Source organism: Accipiter gentilis, chromosome 16 (assembly GCF_929443795.1).
Source record: "Accipiter gentilis chromosome 16, bAccGen1.1, whole genome shotgun sequence".
NCBI lineage: Eukaryota > Metazoa > Chordata > Aves > Accipitriformes > Accipitridae > Astur > Astur gentilis.
In genome coordinates this window covers 15432171-15453246 of record NC_064895.1, presented here as the reverse complement: position 1 = coordinate 15453246, position 21076 = coordinate 15432171, and the positions used below count along the sequence as shown (strand labels likewise).

Below are 21076 nucleotides of genomic sequence, written 5' to 3'. Positions count from 1 at the left end.
TGGAAGGGGAGGTGAAGTAAGGTGAAGTAAGGTTGGGCAATCAACCTTTATTCTATTATATCTTAAGTTTTGAAAATTTTCTCTCTTAATATAGCTGTATGTGTATGTAGTTGTAATACCACTCCCAAAATTTACAAGTTAGTTTAAAATAGATGCAGTATGACTTTAAAACATCAGTAAGTGGTAAATAGGTTTCTTGTTCTGTGTATTGCTGAGATTAGAAAAATTGTTTTATACCACATAGGTCTGATTTTAAGTTCTTTCAAATGTTTTCTGTAAGCTCATAGCCTGCTTTGTAGCAGTGGTACTTGGTTTGGCTGTTGCCAGAGCTGGCGTTTGAACCCAGCCTCTGTTTTCTTAGGTTTGAGGCAAGATACAATGTACCACTGTTTTCAGAATGGTTTCTCTTAGTCTCTGTTGTTGAAACTCTTCTCTTTTTCCTTGTGTATCTTTTGAGTTTGACACCTGATGTCCCCTTTTGTCCAGAGCATGTAATACTAAGGATGAAGGAAAGTCTCTGTCTTATTTCCTTGTAATTACTTGTAGAGATTGAAGCAGCTTGTGTAGGAATAAAAAGATAGTTGCCCAAAGTAATAACATGAAAGTGGATCACTATATTTAGTCAAGAGTTTGTCTAGCCTAACTACCCTGTTTCCAGCAATAGCCAATAGCCCAGAAGTGCCTGGGATGGAGTGCAGGAGAAGGACTCTTCCCATTCCATTCCATTCTGTCAGCCTGTGGAGACAAGGCAGCTCGGGGATTCTCCAAGGTAGATGTGTTTTTCTGTCTGGTAGCTCTTGACAGCTTTATCTCCCTTGAATCAAATAGCCTTCAGCCCAAGGTAAACTTCTTGGCAGTAGAAACATCCCGTGGCAGTAAGTTCTAGCTTAACTCTGTGATATCAAAAAACCCCTTCCTTCTGAGTCTCTTGCATGCTAGCTTCATTTGCCTTCCATCTTCCTATTAATTGGGATCCAGCCAGCCAGTGAGTCTGAGTCACCACATACGGAGGGGACAGGTTCCAGTTGATTGTCTGTGATACTGCCTGATGTTCTCTCTGCTTATGTCAATTTGTGCTTATCCATCAGGCATCTCTTATCTTAGACTGCAGTACAAAACAAAACAAAGTCATGATGTTCCACAGACAGGCCCCAGTCTGTGATCGATGACACTGTGATAATAAAATTCATGATGAAATACTGTTTCACAAAATAACCTGTCAGCTCCTCTAAAAGCAGTGCCTAGCCAAATAATTTGTGGTATTTCTGGAGATTTACATGGCACCCTGTCAGTAATTGAGCTCTGGTTGAAGCTGTTTTGAGAATTGAATAAAAACACCCATCATAGGATAATTTAGGATGCAAGAGACCCGTGGAGGTCTTTTGGACCAAGCTGCTGACATGTTCTTTAAGCAGGTTCAATTAGATGATGATTAACAATTAAGTTTTGAAAATTTCTGAATACAGGAATGCCACATCCTCTCTGGGCAACCTGTTCCAATGTTTGGCCATGGTAGAAGAAATGTTTCCATATAGCCAACTGCAGTTTCCCAAGTGGCAACTTTTGTCTGTTGCCCTCTGCCACAGGGCCAGCTGCCGACTCATGGCCAGCCTCTTGTTCAGCAGGACTGTCGGATCCTTTTCCTCAAAGGCACTGTCTAGCCAGCAAGTGCCATCGTCTCCTGGTGTGTGATGGTATTCCATTCCACATGTGGGAGTCTGCATGTGTCACTGAAATGCATGATGTTTCTCTCAGCCCATTTTCCCAGCCTTTCCACATCCCTCTGAATAGCAACTCTGCCCTCCAGCATATCAACTGTTGCCCCTGGTTGTTGTTATCCATGAAGTTGCTGAAGGTACAGTGTGTCCTAGTTTTTGGGTCGTTAGTAAAAACATTAAACAGTATTGGTCCCATTGTTAGTCCCTGGGGAATGCCAGTGGCTACCACCTGCCAAGTTGGACGTGATACTACTGATCATGATGATTCTTTGAGCCTGATGGTCCAGCCAGCTTTCCACCCAACTGGTCATTCACTTACCCAACTGGCGTATAAGATTACTTCAGGAATCCACGTTGAATACCTTGCTGAAGTCCCAATGAACAACATACACCTCTCATTCCTTGGGCACTGAAACAGTCATCTCATTGTAGAAGGCAATCAGGTTGATTAGGCACAATTAGCTTGTGACAAATTTATTCAGTTACCTTTTTCTTCATGTATTTGGAAATGGTGTCCAGGAACCTGAAGTTAACTGGAATTCTCTCCTGTTGTTCTGCAGATCCTCCTTGTTGCCGTTGTTGAAGATGGGCACACTTGCCCTTTTCCAGTTAACAGGAACCTCCCCCTGTTGCCGTGACCTTTCAGAGGTGGTAGAGAGCAGCCTGGTAGTGGTTTTGACTGGCTCCTTCAACCCCCTCAGATGAATCCTTTCAGGGTTCCTGTGATGGAGCTGTGTATGTCCCAGGGGACAGCAGCAAAAAAGACATTGAGTGCCCGTCTTCGATCGCTAGGTCTCCTACCCCACCGAGAAAGCGTGCCCACGTTTAGTTTCTTTTGCGACTGATTTATTCATAGAAGCCTTCCTTCTTGCCCTTCATACCCTTTCATTGCCAGGATCTGAACCTGTCTTTGTGTGCGAGGATATACATGTATGTGTGTGTATTCTGGTTTTCTAGGGGCAGTGTAACTCTAAATGCTTCCCAGTTTAAGAGAAACGGGTTTAATCACAGCCATTCAGATATTTTATGCTTGACACAGGATGTTTTACAGTAACTGAAGGGACACAATATGCTTATTGTATTATTGTCTAGTATGGCATTTGGCTACCTCACAAACACTGATAAGGTGATGATTTTTCCCCACTGAAGCAAAACTGAGGTGCTGTATATTAACACAAAAAGTATTAATTGATTATGGTTTGTCTGTTCAAGCTGCAATAGCTCGGAGTTTTTTCCTGGGCGTCTAGTATTTTGTAACATTTAGCTTATTTTTAAATACAGTTCCTTCTGATACAACTTGCAATTAGCATGAAAAGCTTCTGCAAATCTATTTGTAAAGCAGAGGGTATAACAACACCCATTGACTGGAAGTTATGGTTAGATAAACAGATTGGAAGTCAAGAGCTGTTATTTTCCCCAGTTTGTGGTCAACTGTGGTAGAAATTTTAAATTTTGTAATGAATTCTTCTGCTAGCAACTTCTAAAACAAGGTTCTGCAGTTGCCTTGATGTCTTTTCAACCTTACCTTCAGTGGATTTTGGTGACTAAACAAGTAGCAGTTCTTCCACAACTACATTAGTTTATTGATGAAGTAGTTGAAAAATCCTTCAGAAGAAATTTTCTGCTCTCTTCTATGGCACTTCGCATCACCTCCTCCTCTAAGAAAGAAGGCCAAGGATCTTAATAAAGCCTACCCACAACTTTGGGGAGCAGTTGTTGGCAATGTGAAAGTCCTGACTGATCTTGTGGGTGAAGTAGCTAGTTCATACAGAATTGTGCACAGAACAAACTTGTTGCTTAGGGAGTTGAAAAATGAGTAATTACATCAGCAGATTGCAGTAGACCCTCACTTCCTCAGGCTTTCTGAAATAAATCTCAAAATCTGCAGAGAGGAAGTTCCCGTCAGCCACACTTGCTACTGTTTTACTTCATACTTTTTTACAGTAAAAAAATTCCTTATTTAAGGACTATCTTTATCTTCCACTAGACCAGAATTTTTTGGACTTGTTGATACAAAAACTGATTTTGATGATGCCAACCAGCATATGCTCAGGTCAAAGGTAATTGTAGCATCACAGAATAATTCAGCTGTGAAGACCTCAGGAGGTCATCTAGGTTCAACCTGTGCTCAAAGCAGCTGCTTAATGTCTGTCCCAAGTGTGAATCTGGTTTCTTTTCTACAGGACAGCCAGTTATGTGGGTCTGATAGGTGGAGGAGTGTTGGTTTTTTCCCTATATTTTTTCTCTTTTTCTTTTTGGCAGGTATTTCAGCAATAAGAAGTTTCTCCAAATTATTTCAGACAACAATGACAATCTTACTCTTTTTGTTCTAGACAAAAACATAGGAGATTAAACACTTCTAGTTGGACTTGTCAGGAAATCCAACATGTTTCCTTTCTAGGCCTAGAGGCTGAAGCTAGTGACCTCTTAAATAACTTTTTATTACTGAAATTGGTGAGAAAACTTCAATTCTTTGATAATACCTCATCATCATGGAATGTAGGTATGATGGAATTATTACTCTAGTCAATCCCTAGAAGCATATGTATTTAGTTTTAGCAGAAATAATCCAGAAAATTTCCTGTTCTCCTTTAAAACCTAGAATGTTGCATTAGTAGTCCTGACACAGGAATTGGAATGGAACTGTTATTGATGTTATTTTACATATTTAAACATTTTTAATATTGACATATTTTATTTACTTGTAGGCTTATTTTATGGGAAAATACATTACCTGTTTGAGGGACAAAATTAATAGTGAATTTGACTGCAGTCTATAGTCATCAGTGAAGTTTGCTTCTAGGACGCATATTGGACTGTGGAATAGCATATCACAATGTGTTTATCTGAGACCAGATATTCCAAATGAATCTAATATTATTTATGAGATGGGAATTATGCTATGTGAACACACTGTTCTGCTAAAAAAACCAAACTACCCTAAAAAGCATTTCTTCAAATGGATTCCATGAAAATGTTGTATGTTCTTTTTTTTCAATAGTAAAGAACTGTATTAACTAAGATTGTGAACAGATATAACTACTTTTCAGAATGTCAGTTAGACTTAAAAATAAGAGACTTATATTTCAAGAAAATACTGTATACTTGCTAATTAAATAAAATTATTATAAATACTTTCGTTTATTCTCAAATCTATTTCTGGTGAGAAAGCCATTTTTTAGTGCTGCTTAGGGTTTTTTTAATTAAAAAATAATCTCCTTACCAATCAATAATGCACATATATTATTTCAAAAATAAAAAATTGTTTTCTTGACGTTGATACTCTTAACTGCATTTCTTTCAGATATTGATGGTTGGTATAAATGGATATACGTACTGATTTTGTTTAAATTCCATCAATTTTTCTCCAGTGTCATTAGGTAGCTACTCATGCACAGATAATCTTAAAATAATTGTTTTGTCCATGTTACTAGACAATAGAACAAGAGTAGTTTAAGGTTGAACAGGGTCTTTTGACTCATCATTATTTAAAATTAATTTTTACCCCTTTTGGTTTTTTTCCATGTCTATTTAATCTTTCCTATTGTCTCTTACTTGCAAGCTCCCTTTTTTCCTGCCATCATTTTTACAACTATTGACTTTTCCAGAAGTTGTCCACAAAACACATTTGTGTGTTAATATGTGAACAGCAGCTAAATGGTAGGACTTCTCTCTATTTTGGCTATTTCTATTTGACTTAGAATTGTTTCTCACCTGGAGTAGAAACAGTGCCGCCTTCTGCTGGTGTATGGATCAGCACATCCTGATACTTGATGGATTGGTCTTGGTATCTTGACCTAAAAAAAAAAAAAACAAACCAAAAGAAAAGCCATCTGTGGCAATAAGTGTTCTGCCTTTCTCCATAACTGCATCCAAATTCTGTACTCCAAAGTTAGATGTGATTTTGACCGCTTCAGTTTTATTCATCATTTCAACTGGAAATCTGGGCTCATGGAATTATGGTAGAGTACAGCACTTACATTTCAAGAAATATGTGGTGCAGCTGATTAGAATATGCTGCTGACATAAAATCTGAAGTTAGGCAGGAGATAACATGATAGGCAGGCTATTATTTATTGGATTATAAATATCCTAAAGAGTGATTTTAAAAAGTTGCTGGTATTTTTAGTATGGGGAAGTTTTGTAATCATTTGTTTTGAATCAATGATTAGAAAAATCAAGTGTTTTTATTACTTCTAGTCAATCGTGCATTTAGGGGAGAAGGATGCTAGGTGGTATCTTGATTTTCCTTTCAAGCCTTGTTTGCAATTCCAGTTACTGTAAAACAGATTGTTATAATTTTTATTATTTGCTTTAATAAGTAACCTTTTTTTAGTTATTAGATTGTTTTCTTGCATCTATTTATCCAAGACTGCTAAATAGATTAGTAAAAATGTATAATATAATGCAACTGTTTGCATTATATGAAGGAATATATAAGAAATATATTTATCCAAAAATAAGCTTACAGTGGAATTGAGAGATAAATTACTCTGATGGTATAACATGCAATGGCTAGTTGCTGAAACTAACTTCACAGACTGAACTGTTTGAGGGTACGAAAAGATAGAGTAATTTTCATGATGGAGAAGCAGGACTCTTATTTAATATGAAACAAGGATGGCCTTGTGGTCAAAACATGATTTTAAGAATAGACTGTACATCCGTTTCCTACCTCAACCACAGACAAGCTCCCTGACCTTTTATCTGTGTTCCTGGTGTTACCTCTGATTCCTGCAGCTGTAGCCTTTGAAAGCCCTGATTAGGAAAAGAGAAATGAATAAGAAGCTGTGTCTTGCATTTGGTTTTTTATGAAACAGCAGGTAATTCCACTTTTTCAGGGTGTCAGAGAAAAAATTCCAGGCACGCGTTTGTTTTCTGTGCATTTGTAAATAGTCTTTTTGCAGTTCTAGTACTTAGACTATTCTGCTTGATCACTTGAGAAATCTTCATCTGAACTGATGCATAAATGGCTTGCTGTGGGAGAGTAACAGTGAAAATTACCAGACTGCTTTTTCTCTCTTGTTAAGGAGCTAAGCTTGCTAATAAAGGCCTTGGAGGATTCCAATTAATAAGTAATTATCTCTAGTGTTACTTTAATGGGTTTGCAAATCTGGGCTTTGGTGCACATTAATTTTTTGAAAGCAATACGAATTCTAAAATCAAAGGTAGCTAAAGAGCCGGAAAATGTACAGTGACTTCAGATGAAAGCAGATTATGCTGAACGACTGAATTTTCCATGGCTACAGTGATAACCAGCAACACATGCAAGACCAGTTTTATTTTGTTAAGGCTTAGGGAGAAAATAGCAACAACTGATTTGGAGGAGAAAATGTGCATTTTTGTAATGGTTAAATGTTAATACATTGGGGTTTTTTGAAGCAAATAATACTTTAGAGATTAAGTTGTATGTTCACAGCTGCTGGCTTTCTCCTCTTTCTCAGTCCTCTCTCTTTGACTTAATTTACTGCTTTTGTGTGTTTCTTCAACTAATTTATGAAGAGTTTCCAGATAGGCTTGGAAGGAATTTTAGAGATCACTAGTAAAGTCCTCTTCACAAAAGTAGGTTCCACAGCTGGATCTACTGTAATAAATATTTCTCTAACTTGTGGATCTCTTGTGAATGTGATTTCTCAGCTTCACTGGGTCAGTATATTACATCAATTCTTCACTACTGCTGTTTAGAAATTTTTTCCTAATCTCTAACCTAAATCTTCACTCCTAATTCAGCTAATTTTTTATGCCGTTTCTGGGGTGTGAGGAAATGTCCATCAACATCGCTCATAACAGCTTTTTATGTTCTGAAAGAAGTTGTCCTGTCTCCTCTTAGGCTAACCTTTTTTACGACTAAAGTCTCTGGTCTTGACAGTCTTTCCTAGCACAAATTGCTTATCACTTCCCTGCTCTTGTTAACTTCCCTTGAGTTCTTCTTCAGCTTGTCTTTTGCAGTCCTCCATCTAGGGATTCACAAAGTTGGAGACAACATTCTGGCTTAGGCTAAAACAATATCAGCAAATTATTTCTGATCTTTATTTACAAAAGAACCTTAGTTCTCTGTGAGGTCTTATACAATGCACCTCCTGTTTATGCATCCTAGATTGGATTTCTAGTCTGCTGTAACCCTGCGTCTTTTTCTGTTATCTTCCTGTTTACTCATTATTCCCATTTTCACGTTCTGTGCATTTAGTTCCTTCAAAAGCATATGTTGGTGGGTTTTTTTCCCCCTCTTTCTGTGCTTATCCTCTGAGTTGGATCTGATTGTATTTTTTTCAGATTTTTTCCTTCATTTTGAGATAATTTTAAATGCAATAAAAAGCATGTGCTCAGAACTCTGGACTTCGTATCATTTGCTGATTTGTATTTGTTCTTAATAGATAAGTTTCTTATTTCATTGCTTTTTTATTCTGTTGCATTTGTGGTAATGAAAATATTTTGTAGAACTGGAACAGGACAAACCCAGGGGAGTTTCTTTTTGACACACTTTTCCAAGTCCTGATAATTACCTTTTGGACATTTTCTCCATGATTTCTATACAGTATTGTTTTACTTTGCTAGTGACAATGGTTAGTCTTGTGTTTTATTCCTATGTTAAGATGCTTTGCTTTATAGATTACATCGTATACTCTGCTAGAAATCAGTTACGTGACACTATATTATTTTTGAGAAGAATACGAAAAACCTTAAACCCTGCATCTTACATGTTAATCTTATAGGTGTTTACAAATCGATTAATGTCTTGTTCTAACTCCCTCTCCCCAAGTTTGGAAAGCTTTCCTCGTTTTAATGATAGTGCTTCGATTTGCTCTTTTGAGTCCTGACGACCTCTCCTGTTCTCCTGAGTTATCACAGAAAATTGATTGAGACAGTCTCCTTAAATATTTTAGACCGAATTACAGTTGATCTTGCTGTCCTCGGCAAGACATGTATAGTGATTTTCTTTTTTTTTTTTTTATTCCTATCCCTTGTAAATATGTCCAGATATGAAACATTAAAAAAAAAAAAAAGTTGAAGAAAGCATGAAAAACTGAAGCCTTCTGTGTACTCTTTGCCTTTCCTAACTCTCAATAGACTTTTGTTTTAATCATTCTTATATAATCTTCCATTATTTCCTCTTGTCCCTTGTAAACTACAACTCATTATACACCTTTGCCTTTCTGATCCTTATTTTCATGCTTTTGCTGTTCCATAGTTGTTCCTTAAAGTTCTTGTTGCATCTTGAACAATTTTGTAATTATTCTTTTGTTAGTATTTAAGGATGAAGCTATTTTTGGTCTGCTATCATCCTATCATTACAATGGAACAGTTTGACACTGTGCCTTTCAAATAGCAAGGTAAATTGTACAAAACCATTAAAATATGTGTGTAGGATGTAGCACATGAAATGAAGTATTGCTTGTACAATGAAGAAAAATTTGCATTTATTCAGTAGTAGGCAACATTAAAATAATCTCAGTAATTTAAATAATTTCAGCATTTGCTTACCTTCATAGACAGAAATCAGATTGGAAGTAAAACCTGTTGTTAAGTATTTACATACCTATTTGTGGACAGAAGCTGCTTTAGGTTTCTAAAGTGTACATACTCAATACTGTTAAAACATTTAATCTGTTAATTAATTAAGAACTATTAAAGAACTTCTAGAATAGCAAGGCCTCCCAACAGTAAATGTTGGCTGCATTATCATGCCCTGAATTATTCCTTCACATACAAATTATGCTTAAGTAAGAGAAAAATGAATTGCAACATACCCTAATGATCACTGGGTAGGATAAGCTTGGGAAAATGGTATATTTGCCTTGCATATGACCTTTAAGTTGTTTTTCATATTGTATGCTCTTACTGAGCTGTTCATCTCGTGTCCAAAGGTAGCTTCTATGATATGGAAAGAAGTAATCACTCAGGAAAGACCAGAATTATTTAAGGGTCCATTTGGCATATGGAATAATATAGTGGGGGTTTATTCCTGTTGGAGAGTTATTAGATGGTTAGTTCCTGTGTGCATAGATTTAGGAAGTTCTGCCTTAAAAAGCATGTAGGTCAAGTTAGAAAAATATAATCGGAAGTTACAGACTTTTCTATCCTTACTTTCCACTGCAGCATACTTTATTAAATTTTATTTGAGGATTTGGAAAGGGAAAGGAGTAGTGTTTTCGTTTTCTTATATGTCATGGCTTAGTGAAGTTTTCATAGAAACACATAGGTTTGGGTTGAAGGGACCTTGAAGGATCATGTAGTCCAACCCCTCTGCCATGGGCAGGGACATCTTTCACTGGATCAGGCTCCTTACATTCTCCAGCAATTTCAGGATTATGAATTGTTTCCTGAAGCAACTGATACCTCTTCTGTTCAGTCATCTTACTTTTTGGTTTGAATTTTACTTTTTTTCTCATCATGAAAGTGAAGAATAAATCAAAGTAGCCAAATCTGTTGTGACACCCTGTGGAGTTCACATGTACATATCAATGTTAGACAGGTTCAGATAGCTCTTTTAATTTCAGAAATTCGTGTCAGCACAACATGGTTTAATTTGGTGAGGGCTTCAGTGAGATTGCCTGGAATTAACATTGAGCTCATTACTTAGAAGCTACCATTATTTTTCCCTATTACTGCCCCTTTTGTCAGAGAAGAACATAAACATTTAGTTCCCATTTTTCCTGAACTTTTCTTGCCTGTTTTTTCTTTGGTTCATTCAGGTCTGTAACAGTGCGGGTTGCTTGGTGGGGAAGCCAGGCTCTGTGTTGTCCCTAGAGGTGGTGGCTGCTGCCTGAGTGGCCAGGAACTCTTTTCCTGGTGTAGGAGGGTATTGCAAAAAATATCAAGTTTGGACTTTTTCTCTTGGAAAACAATCTGTGGGGAACATTTTAGCGTGTTTGCCATGAGCAAAAGGCTTTTGATGGGGGCAGAGCTGTCTTTGCCAACAGTGCGTTTGTTTGGAAGCTGCTATTTTTGGCCTATTAGCTTCTGAGCCTTTTGTAATAGCAGAAAGAGGAAGCGAACAGTGAAATCACTTTAATAACATATTTCCTGGTTGAAGTGACTTATCTGTGAGGCCTAGACAGAGGAGATGTCATTTCCTGGATTACTTCTCTTCAGTTTGAAAGGTCTGTTTTACTGTGTAATCTTTTGACCCAGCTTCTTAATTGTAGTGTAATTTTCATGTTAAGTAATGTAAACTACGTGTTTTAATGAAAATGTAAAGCTTTAAGAAAACACCTTTTGACAAAACACTAATGTGCAAGACAAGTCTTTCATAAACTACATGTTGATATGAACTTGAAATCCCTTACCTTAAAATTATGTTCAAGAGCTTAAAATCTTATCTTTAAAAGATTATGATAATAAGGTTTGTTCACAAGGATGAAAAAAATTGACACTCTTTCTATTCTTTGTGATGTTGATACTACTCACCTCTCTTAGATGCCATCTGTAGCTGACCGTCCTCAAGAGTTAGGACACTTCCAAATAGTTAAGAATAGGCAGTTGCGCTCTTCTCAAATTTCTGTTTGTTAACAGCTACTTGTGAAAATTGTTACCAGAAGTCCATGAAGAGGAGGCAGAAAGAGCTAATAAAAAAATTAGCTGCAAATATGGTTCTCAGTTTTTATAGCCCACAAAAAGGCTGTGGAATTAGAATGACATAGGGGAAAATCAGTGACATCTGAAATGATAATCTATAACCAATATATAAATTGGAAGTTACAGTTGTTTTGGACCTTGTAATCCAACTTTACTAAAATGTCTGCTGGGGGTGGTAACTTTATTCTTTTCCCTGACTTTGTGCATAAGTAGAGCACAGTATAAATGTTTTACTTGGTTAACCTATAAAATATCTTTGTGTGAAAAGCATTAAAATATCAGGTGACCTTGCCTCCCCTCCCCCCCTAATATGAAGAACAAATATATGCCTTATTGATTTGTGTTAGCACAGAGTGCTTTTACATTTCCCTTAAAATGTCTACCCAGTTGTTAGTGATCATTAAAATGTTTCAATAGCAATGAAAGAAGAATGTAAAAGGAGTGACAAATAAGGTATTAGACTGTGAAGAGAGAAATAGAGTAAGAAGGTGCTCAGAGCTCTAGAGAACTAGTTTTTATTTTTGAATCTGTGCAGTGGAAATGAGAACTTAATTCATCAGGAAGAATATGTTCAGGACCTATTGTGAAACTCTAATTTCATTAAGAGATTGTAAAGAGTAATTCTTACTTTGACTGTAGATTGATACTGTAAACTACAGTCATGTATTAATGCAATTATATTGCACATATATTAATGACAGTGTAGCTTCAAGTTGTATTTGATGTTGGAGTTAGGTGGTGTGTGTAGACTACCAGCTAATTGGAATTGAGACTTCATTGTGCTAGGTAAAATTATAAAAGATGGCCCAGCTGTTCTCCATCAGGGCATTCAGTATGTTCCTTTTCTACATGTTGCAAGGTGAGGATCTGTATTTCTGCTGACACACTATGCTACAGAATGACATATCCTTTTTTGAAGGCAGTGTTTGCTAAATAGAGCATTTGGTATTACAGATTCTATTACGTTATTTTGCAGGAAGTCGCCTCAAGTCAGTACTTTCCATTGGATTTGTCCAGGTTATTGGTCAGTTCCCGTGCAATTCATGCAGTGACTAATCCATAAGTATTTAACAACTTTGTTACTTTGGTTTGGTTTTACTGTATCTTTTGTGAAAATGTCATTGAATTTAAGAATAGGTACTAAGTCTTCTGTCCCTCTGAAAGATGAGTACAATGTCCTAGTGCATCCCTCTTTTATCCTTAGTAGGTCTTGCAGGAACAGTTATGGTCAAGGCTGAAATAATGCCTATAAATGTTGTTCTTGAAGTAACTAAGATTGATAGTGTGTCTTCCTTACTGACTTCTCTTTTTTGCTTATTAACACTGTTTTATGTTTCTTTTTGTAAGGAAGTTCTAAAATGTGTTGTGTAAGACCTTCACACCGTTCATGTTACATAGATTCCAGAGAAAAATTCCACCTTTTCTCTGTGCCGCAGTGGAAAAATTGTAAATGTTACATCACAGAATGGTTGAGGTTGACAAGGACCTCTTGAGATCATCTAGTCCCAACACCCCTGCTGAGTGCAGGGTCAGCTAGAGTAGGTTGCCCAGGACCACATCCAGTCAGGTTTTGAATATCTCCACTGATGGAGACTCCACAACCTCTCCAGGCAACCTGTTCCAGTGCTTGACCACTCTCACAGGAAAGACGTGTTGTGTTCAGATAGAATTTTTTGTGTTCTACCTTGTGCCCATTGTCTCTTGTCCTGTCAGTGAGCACTACCTTTTCTTTATTCCCTCCCATCAGGTACTTATACACATTGATGAGATCCCCTGCCCTGAGTCTTCTCTTCTCCAGGATGAAGAATCCCAGCTCTCTGAGCCTTTCCTTTTATGAGAAATGCTCTAGTGCCTTAATCTTCATGGCCCTTTGCTGGACTCGCTCCAGTAAGTCCCTGCCTTTCTTGGTTTGGGGAGCCCAGGAGTTGACACTGCACTCCAGGTGTGGCCTCACCAGGGCTGAGTAGAGAGGAAGGGTCACCTCCATTTGCCTTCTGGCAACACTCCTCCTAATGCAGCCCAGGATGTTGTTGGCCTTCTTTTCCTACAAGGTTGCATTGCTGGGTCATGGTCAGCTTGTCCATCCACCAGGACCCTCAGGTCTTTCTTTGCAAAGCTGCTTTCTAGCCTGTACCTGGAGTTATTCCTCCCCAGATGCAGGACTTCACATTTCCCCGTGTTGAACTTTGTGATATTCCTCTCTGTCCAGTTCTCCAGCCTGTTGAGGTGCCTTTGAATGGTGTGTCAGCCACCCCCCCCAGTTTTGTATTGTCTGCAGGGTGCAGCAGGGGTAATGAAGATGTTAAGCAGTACTGGCCCCAGCGTTGAGTGCTGGGGTGCACTACTAGTGACTGGCCTCCAGCTGGACTTTGTGCCACTGATCACAATCTTCTGGGCCTAGTCTTTTAGACAGCTTTAATCCACGTCATTTGTCTAACTTGTACTTTGTCAGCTTGTCTATGACACTTCCCAAGACACTTGCATTTGTTAGGAAATAAAAAAAAATAAAAATAAATTGCAATCAAATCTCTTAATTTTGAAAATGTGCTTAATCATCAGTGGTTTTTGCGGTGAAAAGTGACATCTCCACAGGCGAGATAGTCATATTTGTGCATGTGCGTATTTAGGACAGTCTGACGTTCAAAATGTATTTAATAATCTTGGGCCTTGCCTTTAACTCTATCCAGGTAGATACATTATTAGAACAAGTATAATAATTTTAGTGATATTTGCAACAAATGATCCCTTCCCAGATATGTTAAGAAAAAAAACCCATAAAATCAGCAGGTTGTTAGGTATAGCCTCAGTTATTAAGACGACTGAAAAACTGTCTAGTTCTATTGGCTACCTATTCATAAATGTGATGTGGTCTCTGACTTCAGTCTGTGTGATGCCCTGTCAAGGCTTGAAAACCTGAAGAAACAGTCTCAGGATTTTGTTCTTAAAGCAATGAACAAAGCTGCCAGTTCAGGCAGAACACTGAAGATGCTGAGTATGAATGGAGTCTGGCTCTTCTTAGTATCTGAAACTAATTTTTATTTGTCCCTGTGTAACTGGAAAGGGCTTTGTGTTTTTAAGAGTAATTTGTTAAGTTTTTCTAGGTTGCTGAAAGGTGGAATTGAGTTAAGTCTTATAACAGGCATTTTAAAATACTATTTTTAGTTTAGATTTTGGTGATCTCATACCTTGCCGTTTTAAGAGGTCTCAGTTGTTTTCTGTGGAGGCATCAATAATTGGGAGCAGAATGGCATGTAGAGTTCTGGCTTGTCTTCTGTTGAGTCACTTAGAAAAAGTAATTGAGTCTTGTGAGCTTGAATTATGTGGTGAATTGTCATCTTAAGTTTAGGTCATGTCTTGCTTCCAAGAAGAAAAATGTGCAGTTGGTTTTTGAATATCCAGAACGAGAAGGTAGAGACTGTGATCAAAGCAATAAGATGGATAATACAAGAATAAAGTTTTTGAACAGGCAGGAAAAGTGTAACAGAAATAAGAAAATCAGATTGACTGAACTGAGTATCTTAAATCAGTGTTTAATGAGTAAGATTACTTACTGGTTAAGATTAAAACTACTACTCCAGTTCTGTAGTGTTTATAGACCAACTTGGAGCCAGTCAGTGTGTGTTAGCTCCTGTGCTGGTTTATAAACATACTTGAGAGCTTGTTTGATTTGCCTACTGGGAATGTAATGCATGCTTGTAATATTACATAATCAGTCTCAGTGTAGTAGTTTTAAGAAAGTTGTTAATTAAGATTTAGAACTTAGTTAACTTTTTTTTTTTTTTTTTTTTTTCCCCCAGGATGGCTTGAATTCTTTGGTCCTTGATCTGGATTATCCAGCGCTGAGGAAGAACAAGAACATTGATAATTTCTTAAATAGATGTAAGTTGCAAGTGGCCCTTAAACAATGATGTTGTGATCTCAGTCATAGGAAGCTGAGTGGTCAGAAATGCATTGCTGATTTTCATTTTACTAATTTTTATATCTCTGAGCTTCTATATTCAGCAGTCTTTGGAAGACCATTTGTTACAGAGAAGTATCATTTTGGGGAGTCATTGTATTGCTGAAAATATGTTGGAAAATACCAGCTGTAGGTTGTAATTTTTCAAACAGTTGGAAGAATACTTTTATGGTTGTTTTTTTTTATCTTAAGTATGTGCAGCGACATAATTTGCAAAGCATATCCCAGTTATTATTCTTTAGAAATTAATTACTCAAAATGTCAACATTGTATATACAGTCTTATTTAATTTATAGAGAAGCCTTCTGTTGATTTTTTTAAAACTAAACTATTGTACCTTAAAATCTGTTGGTGCATTTTTGAACCTTTGTATAAATGTTTGTGATTCTCCCCAAATTAATTGTAGACAGGATCTTGGAGTTTGAGTGTATGAAAATGGAAGACAGTTACATCAGAGTAGCTGTATTTTGTCTTTTTAAAGTGTTTTCTATCCATGTGTATAAACAAGTTGGTTTTTTTCTTGTAAAAATAGTAGATTATTTGCTTTAAAATGTGAGTTGCAGCGAGTAAGCCTTCTTAGAACAACTATGCTTTGTAGTGAGCTTATTTTGAGATATATGTATATATTTTTAAACCTTTTCTGTTGCATATGTTAAGGTTACTGCAGGTGCAGTCTTATCAGCAACTGTTCTTGATTCTTTACTGGTAAGAGCTATGTGTGTCTGCCCTCCATTGCTCTGGGACTCCTTTGAATATCCACTCATGCTCCTCAGTTAAATAGTGGCTGGTGTAGTCACTGGTGAGTTCTTATGTTTGGAATTCAGTGCTTCTCCATGAGGTTTAGCAGAGCCCTACAGCTGGACATACAGCTTTATAGTTGCCAGTAAAGTCTCATTTGGAGAAGTCACTGAAAGCAGAATAAATAAGAAACAGCAGATTATGAAGGAGAGTTTACCTTGGGATTTTTCTCAGTTTGAGTTCAAAGGAATTCAAGCAGATACGTATGAAAGAAAGGGTCAGGAACAGCATTTTAAGTAATTTTGTTACCTGAACTATGCATTGTACATATGATGTGAGGGAAAAGCCCTATCTACAGCAAATACGAAAATGACATAAATGACAGTATCAGTAACTTTTATGAGCTGTTCAGATTCACCTTTACATTGCAGTAGTGTTTTTGCAGTAGGACAAAATTAGAAACCTTTTTCTAATCAGAAGATGAAAATCTTCTGGCTATTAAAAATAGCAACTATGGGAAAACAATTTAACATTGGGAACAGGTTTTTTGTTTTGTTTTGTTTTTTTCTGCAGCCTCTGAACATTCTTGTTGTCTGTCTGCCTTCTTCTGGAAGCTGTTGCTCCTTCTCCTATTCTAGGATGTAGTAAATATTATTAAGCATCTGATGTGGCCTGCAGGCTACCAGCAATGGCAGAAACCCAAAAATATACTCTTGTTCATAATTTTATTACTGCCTTTTTTAAAAAATCAGCTGACAGTTTACAGTTGAAATAGCCAGATGCTAGTTAAAGAAAATTCTGAGATATGTTACAAAAAAATTCACAGTAGTTAATTAAGAGTTTTCAGGGTTGCACTTCATCCTTACATGTTGAACTTTAAAAAAAGCATGTAAGAGCTGACTCTTTTGGCTCACACGTTGTGAGGCTGTGCATCTCTTAAGAGTCACCCATGTAACTTCTCCCCTGTTTCCGTACTGCCTGGGAGAGAGAATGAAAAATAATACTGAAAAAAAATTCTGTGATTTACACTTTTTAAAAAAAAATATTTCTGAAATGAGAATTTTGTAAACATTTGAAGCTGGTAATATTTTGGCATTGCAACTGAAAGAATCAGTCCTGATTTATTTCAGCGATTTATTTCAAAGTTCTTTCTGGCACAGGTGTTTGTGTGGTTTGATATGAACCAGATTGGGGAACTGAGCAGAATTAATGCAAAGAGTGGGGTGGTTGGTTGGTTTGTTTCTTTTTGTTAAAACTAGTGAGGCAAAAGAAAAGCAAAGACCATTTTCTGGTTTTCATTTTGTTTCACTGATATTTGTGCCAACACAAAGGGAGCTGCTTGGGTGCAGGAAAAAATGGGACAACTGGGTTGTTACTGGCCTTGCCATTTTATGCGATTTAAAGTTGCTGAACCCATAGCTCCTGTCTTTTTGGAAACTGTTCTGAGGGTAGCAAGTGTCAGTGGAAAGGAAGAGTGTACATGTGCTTGCTGAAGCCTCTCGCTACCTTGGACTTGGAAGAAGAGTTGGGAATTGTATTAATAATTTATAGAACAGTAAGTTGTTGCTTTCTTAGGTTAGGGAACAGTGAGTTCTTGTCTCTTCTGATTTTTCTCAGCATCTGAAGAGCTGTAGCAAATGCCTAGATGAGAATTACTGTCAAAAGGTTCTGACAGACTCTGATGAGCGGTCTGTGCTGGGGGCCTGGAGCCTGCATCCCTCCTCAAGGTGTCCAGCAGCAGCCGCAGAGAGGTGGCAGGGCCATCTTGTGAGTTAGCACTCTGTAGTGCAAAGTGCAGCAGCTGGGGGGGAGTCGTTGCTTACAATTGTTTTAATCCATATTACATAAATCTTCAAAAATTGTGAAGGACACTGCAATAATCATCACACTTTCAGTCAATTTAATCACTTAATTCTTCCACAATAACACTTTGAGAAGGAAAATTTTTCTTCTACCATATTCCCAGGGGTTTGAATACACCCTACGTCAGACTTACTGCAACTCATTACTAATCAGGTTAATGTTTTATTAATAGCTTATTTTAATTTAAAAATGAAATGGTTTGCATCTCAGCTGAGACATTAATTGATATTCAGGTCAACTTATACTTTCAAGCTGAAACTCAAATGTTTTAACTCATTTCACAAAGCTTCAATTTATTAACTGCCCATACTACAGGCGTTTGGTATATCCTATTTCTGTAACTGTTTTACAGAAACAGCCTCTTCACATGTTTAATATGCAAGAAACTTTATCACTGCCTGCTTTCCCTTACTATTCTGATTTCTTACCTCTTGCTCTAAGGCACTGAACCAAAGTAGAACATGTGTTTATTGTAAGAGGCACATAAGTACCTCATATAATACAACCGTTCCTTTTCAGTCTTCTGTATTGCTTTAATCAACTGTTAGGATTCTGGTTAAATTGCTGCTTTCTTGGAGTATTCATGGGACGGGAAAGCATAATGTAATATTTAATTCCCAAAACAATGAGAGGAATCTCATAGTCTTCTGAGAGCAAAAACTAGCTTGCTTATTTTAGAAAAGAAGCTTGAGCTTTCCAGCATGGGCTTGGTGTAACAAATCTTTCCTGGTCTTTTCCTTTCCTCTTCTGTCATCTAGGCTATGACAACAGGTTGAGTAAATTCTTCCAAGAGTCGTCTTCTGCCATCTGAGATTTGTCAAGTGTTCGTCTTAGTGGCTTGTGCCTTTTTTGGTGATCTCCCATGCAGGTACTAAATAGCCTGCTAGCAGCTTTAACTTCTGGGAGAAGAAAGTTAATTAAGCAACAGGTTTAAGCAACAGTTAAAAATATTTAATCATTTCTAATCTTATCATCGGGAATAGAAGAGCATGAAGAATGGATTTTGAGGAAGTCCAAACAGCAGCACAGGGAGTGGTGCCATCAATGGGCCTGGTACAGTCCAGAAGCCTTGATTCCCTAAATGGATCAGTGACTTCCTCCTATGCATTATCCAGCATCACTCAAAAATTGGAAACCTCTATTGTTAAAATTATTTGCTGATGTTTTGGAGGTTGGCAAACTTCTAGAGAGTAATGACAATGGACATATTTACAGCAGAAGGAACAGCTTTTAGTACAGGTGGATCACTTGTGCAGCAGCTTTGCTAACCGCCTGAATAAACTTCCTGGAAAGTTGCTTTTGCCATTTTTCTGTCCAAGCAGACACTGCTTATTTGGAAGATTTATCTGTTAAGATTAACTTCTTGCAAAAGTAACAGTGCTGCTTCCTTTCCTCACATTTTGTTGCGTTGCTTGAAGTTGCTAAATCATGTGCCAGTCATGCAGTTACCAACAGAAATGCATTACCTGGTATGGTGTTAATGCCTATCGTGACTGTAATTCTTTGTGCTCCATACTTCCTGTCGTTGACAGAGATGAAATGTGAGATGCCAAGAAGAATCTTAGAAATTTAGTGCACTGTAGAACTTATATTAAATTAAGGGCCTAATTGCCCCGCTGGTTATCTCTTGGCTTCTTTAAGGCCACTCCTTGTCAGGTCTTTGCAGTTGCCTCGGCAGGTTGGGCTCCAGTTCCATTCTTAATGATATTGTTCTGGTAAGAGTAGGGGTGGAAAAGGTATCATACAAGCAACTTTTCCCAAGCAGAGTATGAATTAGAGCCGTTCTGTTTAAGACAGAATGTCTTAGATGTATAAACAAGTTGTGTGTCAGTGTTACTAACCACTTTTCTATTTGAGTATTTGGTAGATAGAAAGCAATTCAGTTCTGCCATCAGGCTTACTTTCATTAAGTCAGGGATGTGTCTTCTGCAAGTCAGAGGACTGCTGCTTTCTGTTTTCCTATCTTCCACTCTTTTTGTCTATGCAAGATGAAATAGTTCTTGTGTCCCCCTTTCTTTTCTCTGGAGGGGGAAATGCTAGCTTGCCTGAAGTTATGCCTTATAGTTTCTGCTGCTTCTGCAAGGTCTCCAGCAGCTTCTGGTTCCTCACACACCGTGAACCAGATAATATGTATGCTCCCCTAATTACTTCAGTCTTTCTGTTGTGCTTTTTGTTTGGTTTTGGGCGGGTGTGGGATTGCAGCACTTCCTGGCTGTGCTTCAGTTTAAGTTCTGGCTAGACTTTTGCCTAGGGCAGCAACTTTTGACTTAATGTACTCCATAGCAACACTCATTGACTGACTGTGTCTGGTCTGTGGGGATAAAATTGCACTCCCTTGCATTTTTATTCCACATATGTACACACCCCAGAACTGCCTGATACACGTTCTTAATTTTTAAGAAAATAACCTGGATATGAACTTTTTTTTTTTCTCCCTAAAGAGTAGAAAAGCTTGGTTTTCTCCTCCTCCCCACCCCCCCTTTACTCTTCTAGTCAGGTATTTATTCCATTTTCACAAGCACTTGTAACCTTCAGCCACATTCTTGCTGCCAGCTGTCAGTGACTGATCCAAACACTCTGCCCTTTCAGAAAGTGAAGCTTCATTGGTTTAAAGGTTATAGTGCTATTTTCAAGTAGTAAATCAAAAGCTTTCTTTAAACTCTTGCTATCCAGCATTCCTGGTCCTTCCTGCGTTACAGAAGAAACCTGAGTCACGGGTGATGACATTCTCTCATTTTAGGACTTTTACTCAAATGTCACAATATTTCTATAAGATTCCATTATATTCTGGGGCTGGGCAGTCCATCTAATGTCTTTAAACCTAACATTTTTCTTCTGCTGGGCTTCATACTGTTGCAAATTCATGAGGCTGCAAGATGCAATCTGTGGTACCTGTATGCACAGATATCACAAATGTACAAACTCATCTGCGTGAAACCTTCTGAAAATTCAGTCCTCTACTAAAAGGATAGTGTTGGAAAGGCCTCCTGCACCTTGAATTAGATCATGTTATGTGATACATGAACTAGATCATATGATCCAGCATGTTGCAATTATGACATTGCTTCAGGGTTTCTCTGAGCTTGCCTTCTTGCAGCACATTTTTTTGTTTCAGGTTAGTTCCATGCTTTGATTATCTGTTCCATATCTGTTAAATTTTGTGATAAAATAGACAATCCATCTGTATAACCGATACCATCACAATATCTGCATAGATGGTGAT

General features: G+C 37.5%; 1 protein-coding gene across 2 annotated transcripts in view; it reads left to right on the top strand.

Moving 5' to 3' along the window:
• The window catches only part of ROCK2 (Rho associated coiled-coil containing protein kinase 2), a 101617-nt gene that overhangs the window by 27279 nt on the left and 53262 nt on the right, over positions 1-21076 (top strand). For both annotated transcript variants that reach the window (XM_049819593.1, XM_049819594.1), the window contains exon 2: positions 15092-15173. In XM_049819593.1, coding sequence (XP_049675550.1) covers positions 15092-15173 — 82 coding nt within the window. The remainder of the gene's footprint in view (positions 1-15091; positions 15174-21076) is intronic.